This window comes from Dipodomys spectabilis, unplaced genomic scaffold, assembly GCF_019054845.1.
Source record: "Dipodomys spectabilis isolate Male_0828 unplaced genomic scaffold, ASM1905484v1 ptg000266l, whole genome shotgun sequence".
In the NCBI taxonomy this organism is placed as follows: domain Eukaryota; kingdom Metazoa; phylum Chordata; class Mammalia; order Rodentia; family Heteromyidae; genus Dipodomys; species Dipodomys spectabilis.
In genome coordinates, this window is record NW_024870943.1 from 4219959 (window position 1) to 4227504 (window position 7546).

General features: G+C 45.5%; 1 protein-coding gene across 1 annotated transcript; it reads right to left on the bottom strand.

The window, feature by feature from the left end:
* Window positions 1-5273: 5273 nt before the first annotated feature.
* LOC122125608 (putative vomeronasal receptor-like protein 4) lies at window positions 5274-7546 on the bottom strand. Its single transcript, XM_042700126.1, has 2 exons — window positions 6891-7546; window positions 5274-5427 (listed from the first exon to the last, which is right to left on the bottom strand). The coding sequence occupies exons 1-2, from the start codon at window positions 7544-7546 to the stop codon at window positions 5274-5276; spliced, it is 810 nt and encodes a 269-aa protein (XP_042556060.1).

The following is a 7546-nucleotide window of genomic DNA, read 5'->3' on the forward strand; positions in this document are numbered from 1 at the left end:
TATCAGGATAGCTACACCTGCTTTCTTACTGTGGGCATTTGATTGGTAGTTCCTTTTCCAACCCTTTACTATGAATTTGTTTGTATGTTTGGCTGAGAGGTGGGTTTCCTGAAGGCAACAGATGGATGGGTCATGTTTTCTGATCCAACCTGTGGTTCTTTTTCCTTTGATTGGCAAATTAAGCCCATTAATATTAAGAAAAAGTGTAGAGAGATGCATTGTTGTCCCTGTCATTCCGTTTTCCTAAGTTTTTCTTCTTTCCTTTCCTCCTGTGCTTGCTCAGTTAGACTTTGATTAATGCCTGTCTGGGTGCAGGTCCCAGTTCCTGGTTGCTTTCTTCAGGTTGTATCCCCGGTCTTAGTATTCTTTGTAATGCTGCCTTAATGTTTATGTATTCATTTATTTTTTCTTTGCTATTAAAAATTTTCAGTTCTCCATCGAGTGTGAATGCTAGCTTTGCCAGGTATATCAGTCTGGGTTGGCAGTTATTGGCTCTCAGGGCTCATATGGTACTTTCCCATGCCTTTCTTGCATTCAGTGTTTGTGTGGAGAGATCTGCAGTGATTCTAATTTTTTTCCCATGGTAGTATAGCTCCTTCTTCATTTTTGCTGTGTGCAAGATTGTTTCCTTATTTTTCAGATCTATCATTTTTACTATAATGTGTCTAGAAGTGTTTCTCCTGGGCTCTTGCTTGTTGGGTGTTCTATATGCTTCTGTTATGTAGGTAAGATGTTCTTTTTTGAGGTGGGGAAAATTTTCACCGATTATCTTGTTGGATAGGTGTTGCATTTTCTTGCTCTGAAATTCCTCACCTTCGTCCACTCCAATTATACGAAGTTTAAATTTCTTGTCATTATCTGCTTGCTCTTGAATTTCCCTTTGGCCTAATTTGAGTGATTTTTCCATATCTGTCACTTTTTGGTCCAGTTGGTGTATTCTGTCTTCTGTATCTTACACTCTACATTCCATTTCGTTCACTCTGTTGACCATGGCTCCTATTGTGGTTTGCATGGAGGACATGGACTCCTTTATGGATTCGATGTTGGTTCTCAAAGTACTGATCTCACCTCTTAATGACGTATGTACTGCCTCTAATTTGGCATTCATCTCATATCTTAGTGAGGTTTCTGCTGCCTCTATTTTTGCATGCATCTCTTGTTTGATATCCTGTATCTCTTTTGATAGCTCATCCTTGTGCTTTTTTCAATTTCTGATCTATTTCTCGCTTTATTTCTTGAGTCTTGCTTTATTTCTCCAGCATCCCTTGGATGTGGCTTTTGTCTTCCATTCCTGCTTTGCTGCCACTCGGCCTCTCCCCTGCGTGGCTGTTGGCTATTGAGGATAGCTTGCTATCCTGGTTGGTGATAAACTTTGTAATTTTTCTCTGTGATTTTAGCATGGGGGGTCGAGGATTATTGGAGACTAATCTGCAATTTTGTTTTGGTGTGTCTGTCTTTGCTTGGTTGCTAATTCTGTACTGGTAGAGAGAGTCTATGCCTGATCTGGGTTCTGTTGGAGGCCTACCTCCAGCTGATGGTCTGACCTACATAGGATTCTCGGCTGTCTGCTGTAGATTGCTGGCAATTCCTGCCTTTGGAAGCGTTGAGCAGTCTAGACTGATCGTATTTGTTCCTACGGGTGTTCTTGGCAAGATCGGATGCTCTGGATGCACTCTCCCAGATGCTGGAGTCTGATATGGGCTCCTGATGTTTTTTGTTTTTGTTTTTTAGGGGGCCCTGCTGTGGGCTTGAACTCTAGGTTTGTTTACTGTCCCTAAGCTCTTCAGCTCAAGGCTGGCACCCTACCATTTGAGCCACAGCACCACTTCTGACCCTTTCTGCTTATGTGAGGCTGAGGAATCAGATCCAGAGCCTCATGCACCTAAGACTATCACTCTACTGCTGAGCCACCTTACCAGCCTGAGCTCCTGCCTACTATCAGGTGTTGGCAACCTGTGTTGCCCAATTCCCAGCCTAGAGTATATGGGTCGGGTTTTGGTGGGGTTTGGGATTCTCTTGTCCTGAACCTCCAGGTCTTTTGTTGTCCTAGGCGTGCTTCCCAAGGGGTGCAGTTCCGTTTTTCTCCCCTCTGCTGAGGTGTATGCTCAGCTTTTGACTTCAGTTGGGAGGAGTTGGCTGTGTTGTTAAGGCACTGGATCCCCTCGCCTGGTCCTGACCCCCACCTAGGGTGTGCCGGTTGGGCCTGTGCTGCTGTGTATACCACCTAGGTTATGCAGCCTGGGGTACACAGGTCAAATTTCTTCTACTGTTTGTTGTCTTGACCCAGGGCCCCTGTTCTAGGGGCGCTCTTGCTCTAGCCTGGCCAGCAGAGTGTGCTCCATGGGATGGTGGAGCTCTCAAACAGTTCCCAATTTAAGTGGGTCCTGTGGTCCGGGTGTTGGGGTAGGGAGTCTGGGTCAGGGTCTGGGATTCCCTCCAGCTCTTGTCTCCCTTGAGGGATACACTGTCCCCTGTGGGGTACTCACCCTGGAGCTAGTTGTTTCTGTGTGGTGTAGGTCGTCAGTTGTTGTTGCAATCCAAGTTCAGTTTGGGTGGTTGCGGGCTGGGCTGGGTGGTGGTGACTCTGTGTGATTCCCTCCTGTCTCTGCCTTTGTCAAAGCTGTAGGGTCCATAGTGTCCACACAGGGGGTGAGGGGCGGGGCTGGGCCTCCGTACAGGTTCTGAGTGCTGGGATTTGCACTCTCCGGATCAGCACCAGTTCCTTGTAGGTCTTTTGCTTTGCTGTTCTGTAGGCGTCCCGTGTAGCTCTGGGGGCTCCCGTCGTGGGGCCGAGTTCTGGGCTCAGTGGTTTCTCTGTGTCGTAATCAGCGGGTCTGACAACGGTACCTCTGCGCTATCTGCGATACCAGCTTTTTTGCTATCTGCAGGCAGCTACCAGTGTTTCTGGGTCTCCGGCAGCCTCTGCCGGGCTGGCTGTCAGCGGCTGGGCAGCTTTGGCGGGATGGAGCCTCTCTGTTCGGATGGAGATTGAGGGGTTGGGGTAGGATCTTCGTGGAGACTCCCGGCTGGTAGGTTTCTCTGTTTGTGGTCATCAGTGGTCTGCAAACCGATACCTCAGGTGGCTTCTGCGCGGGTGATCTGCAAGCAGCCCCCTCTGTCTCTGGGACTCTGGTAGCCCCCTCCAGGCCGGCTGGCCACGGCTTGGTGTGCTGCCACACTGCCACTGAATATTGGGGGTGGGGTCTTTGCTCTTCTCTGTTCTGAAATCCTTCTTTTCCTCTCTTTCTTTTTTTTTTTATTTTCCACCTCCTGTTTTTCTCTGAGTGTTCGCCCTTTTGTTGGTGTCATCTCTTGGGGAGATTAAGCATTGGAACTCGAACTCTCTTTTTCGTTGGGGAGAGCTGTCGTGTTTCCCTACTGCCCCCTCACCATCTTGGTTCCCCCCGCCCTTCAATAAGGCTGATTTTATTCTAAGGATGCAAATAAGCTCAACACATATAAATAGTAAATATTAAGGTCCTGGGACGGACCAGCTCGGCTGGAGCACTGGGACCGACGGGACAGGGATCTCGGGATAGGTGGGCAAAGGAGTCGGCGATGTGACAAACAGACAGAGACTCTAAAGTGTTGCATCTGAGTGTATCTTTATTGAGGAGAATTAACATTTTTATACAGTGTGTGATTGTGACATAGATTCTTTGTTTATTTAAGCACGTAATCAATTTTTTTTAAAGGCAAAGCATTAATGAATTACATGAAAATTGATAACTATCCCACCAACTGTTTAAGCTAAGTGATGCAAAACAGGTCTAGCATATTGTTTAATAGAATACGTCATCTATTCAGTCTTATTTATGTTTAATAATTAACAAACCTAAGACAGGGCTGTACTTTTGCTCTTTTTAATTTTATTTTTATCCAACTAATTTCATCTTTTTAAGCTCCTGTATAAGGAAATGGTTCTTGGTTGGTTCAGGAAATATGTTACTAACTTTATATTTTGTGTGAAAACACCATCTATTCCTTATAACGTAAGTTGGAAGAAACTTAATCATAACTGTTGGGAGAATCTTTCTTTTTCTTTTATAATCAGAGGTCCCTTCTTTTTTAGAACTCTCCGAACTACTGGGATAACTCTTTCTAACTTAGTTTAGTTCATTGATTTTGTCTGTTGGACATATCTGGAAATTTTAAGTCTCTATATTTACTATGCATGAGCTGCAAAACTGCCTGTGAAGTTGTAGGAGTTTCTGGAGGCAACGTCACATCAGATGATAGATTGATTGGGGCATCGCCCACATTTAATCTTTGGCCTTAGTCTTTATTACTTAGAGAAGCCGTTTCTATTGGACTGGAAAAATACAACATGCTCTGTTCGCGGATCAATAGAAAAATAGCCAAAACGAGAATAAAGGCAACGAATGTACAGCCAAGAAGAATATAGTAAGAATAAAGGTAGAGGCTATAAAGGTGCAGCCAAGTGTATGGGAAGCCTTGAACCAACACCTCCTTCCTGAGGGCATGCTTCCTTGAAGCTCTTTGTCCAACGTGATCTCTCACGCAGACTCCGCAGAAGGTCGCGTGACACCCACTGGTCACAGAAAGATGTCCACTCAGCTGGAAATTCCAGGAACCACTGGAAGTGCAGAAACTTAAGCATTTGACCTTGTTTCTCTGGCCAGAGACTATTCATTGAACTTCAGTCCTTTATTCTGTTGTCGATTTCAAATCAGAAGCCATCTATCCACCACAGGCAGCTTTATGGAAGTGCTCCGCCCACCTGCGCCGGCCTCTCTTTGCTGAACCCAGCTACGGACTCCTTGCAGACACATCTTCATGGCTGCTTTGCCTGCTGTGATCTCTGCTCCTTTCCAAACACTTGCTTCGGCAGCTTCCTCTCCATTGTGCCTCTCGGACTGGGTTCCCATGGTGGTTGGATACTGAGCTGCTTGTTAGAGGAGGAAACAAGGGTTGTTGTGTACAATGGCAGGCCTGAACTGGCGTGGAGGCAGGACAGACGCTCTCCCAGGTGGGACTTGTCAGGGGACAGGGCAGGCATCCTGCCACTGGGCCCTGGGTCACTGTGGTGAGCAGCAGTCACACTGGAACTTCTCTTTCTCAGAGAACAACGGGTTAAGTCTGACCAGATTGTCTTTTTTAGGGAATCCAGTTCTCCACCAACTCCTGGGGGATGCCTGGGGATTGAGTCTATGCCAGGTTCCACTCCTGTCCTGAACCTTTCATTCCAGAAGTTTCAACCAAGTGTATGTGGTGTGGCAAGGTCCAAAGTAAAATCGAGGACTAAAACACTATCAGGGTGCCAACTGTGTATAGAGATTGTGAACAGGAAGGATAACAGGGGGAGTAGACTTCAAACTAGGTTGAGTGTCCAGTGGAGGGATAGGGAACTTGTGGAGCAGCAGATGATGAGCAAAAGCATCAGATACCAAGTTCCAGTCCTGGTCTCTGACCAAAAAAATAGAATAGAATAAAATACCCAATGTCCAGTGGGCTCCAGACTGAACAGAACCCCTTTTCCTCATGATACTTCTCCAGAAAGTACAGTGGTGATGGACGATGGGACCTGTAGGGACTTACTCTCTCCACGGATCTATCTTGGAAGGTTTCCTTTGTTGTCTAAATCAGAACACTGATCTCCATTGTGCCTTTGCCACACTGCTTGTCACAGAGTAGAGTCATGGAGATTACAATGGAAGAATATGTGTCATCGAGTATACACATCTCTGCATTGACTGCATCCTGATTGTCATTGGTTGCCTCCTGCCTCATCACTGGCTACAATTTTCTTTGTCATTGGCTGCAAGGTCCATTCTTTTTTCTTTTATGCCAGACCTGGGGCTTGAACTCAGGGCCTGGGCACTGTCCCTGGGCTTCTTTTGCTCAAGGCTAGCACTCTTTCACTTGAGCTGTAGCACTACTTCTGGCTTTTCTTGTGATTAGTTGAAGTAAGGGTCTCACTAAGTTTTCTTCCCAGGGTGCCTGAGAACTGAGGTGCCTTCTGACTAGCTAGGATTATGGCCATGAGCCACCTGTGCCTGGCTCTGGCTATGTCCTTTGGCCACATGCTGTTTCTTCCGTGGCTAGATGTTACTCTTTCATTGGAGAACCAGCATTCTTAGAGTGATCTAATAGAATTCTTTATAACAAACAGCACAGATAGTAGGAAGAGAACACAAGGAAGAGATAGATTGTCTAGCAACTGTCTTATAAGAATAGAAAAGCTTTTAATTCTATAGTGTACAGAAAATGTATTTCATTTGTCCCATTAATAATCTGTTAAGCAACTAAGCAATATAACACTTTTGTGCAAAGACACAAAAGTACCTCAGCATTTAAGAATTACTGCATAGGGGCTGGGAAGGTGGCTCTGTGGTACAGCGCTTGCCTTGCATGCCTGAGGCTCTGGGTTAAAATTCAAAGCACCACATAAGCAAAGTGAAAATCTGGACATGGCACTGTGGCTCAAGTGGTAGAGTGCTAGCCTTGAGCTGAAGACTGAGGGACAGCACCTAGGCCCAGAGTTCAGGCCCCACTATTGGACCCCAAAAAAAAATTAAAAAAGAAAGAATTATAGCATCTCTGAACTGGAACAACACTTCACGTGTTCAAGATAATTTCTTCCTCAGATATATTTCTAGGAACTTAAGCACTTTGAAGAAAAGTTTTGGCTGTCCAATCAGCTGTTGAATGCTTTATGACAACCAGTACTTCCTATCATCGAGAGGGAGAGTGAATATTTAGAAAAAATTTTATTACTTTTCATTAAGAAAAAAGGACATACGGTTGGGTAGCATGATGACAAAATACAAATCAGCACATCCAGTGTTGGGATTTTCACTGGTGTGTAAAAGGAACAAAAAGTTGCGATGTTGTTGGAGCAATAGAAGAACACAAAACAGCTGACTAACAGTAAGATGGTGTGGGTGGCCTTGTTCTCAGGTGCCAACTGGGAAGCAAGCCTGGGACTATGGAGGTGCCGGGCTGTCTTATGGTGTCGGTACAGGAAGGTCACCATATAGAAGCTGGTGGTGATCATGAGGAAAACAAACACGAGATCTCGAAATAATAAGATAGAGATGAAATACCATGATCTATTGTCTTCTATCCGCCGAGTCTCACAATATGCATTGGAAAACCCAGGACCAACCAAGGTGAAATTGCTTTTGACTTTCATAGCTGTAATGACCGGGACATAGATGACCATATTGATGACCCAGAAGAAGAGGAAAGAAGGGAAAATCCACATGGAAGGCTTAGATTTAAGCCACACCAATTGAGCATGGCTGTTGCTGATGGTGATGGCCTGAAAAGCACTGAGGAGTGAGGTGGTACAGATGGACAGTCCCCGGGTGACTCTTAAGAAGTACACCACCACCTTGCAGCCCACATCGTTCAGAAATCGCTGGATTCCGAAGCATGCTATGATGTCTGGCAACATTGTGAAGGTGAGATTCAGGATGTTGACCACAGTCAGGTGCATGAAAATGGCATCGATGGGCTTCTTCAGCTGACGTTGGAATAAAAACATGTACAGATAGAGCATGGAGAGCAGGGAGTTCCCCAT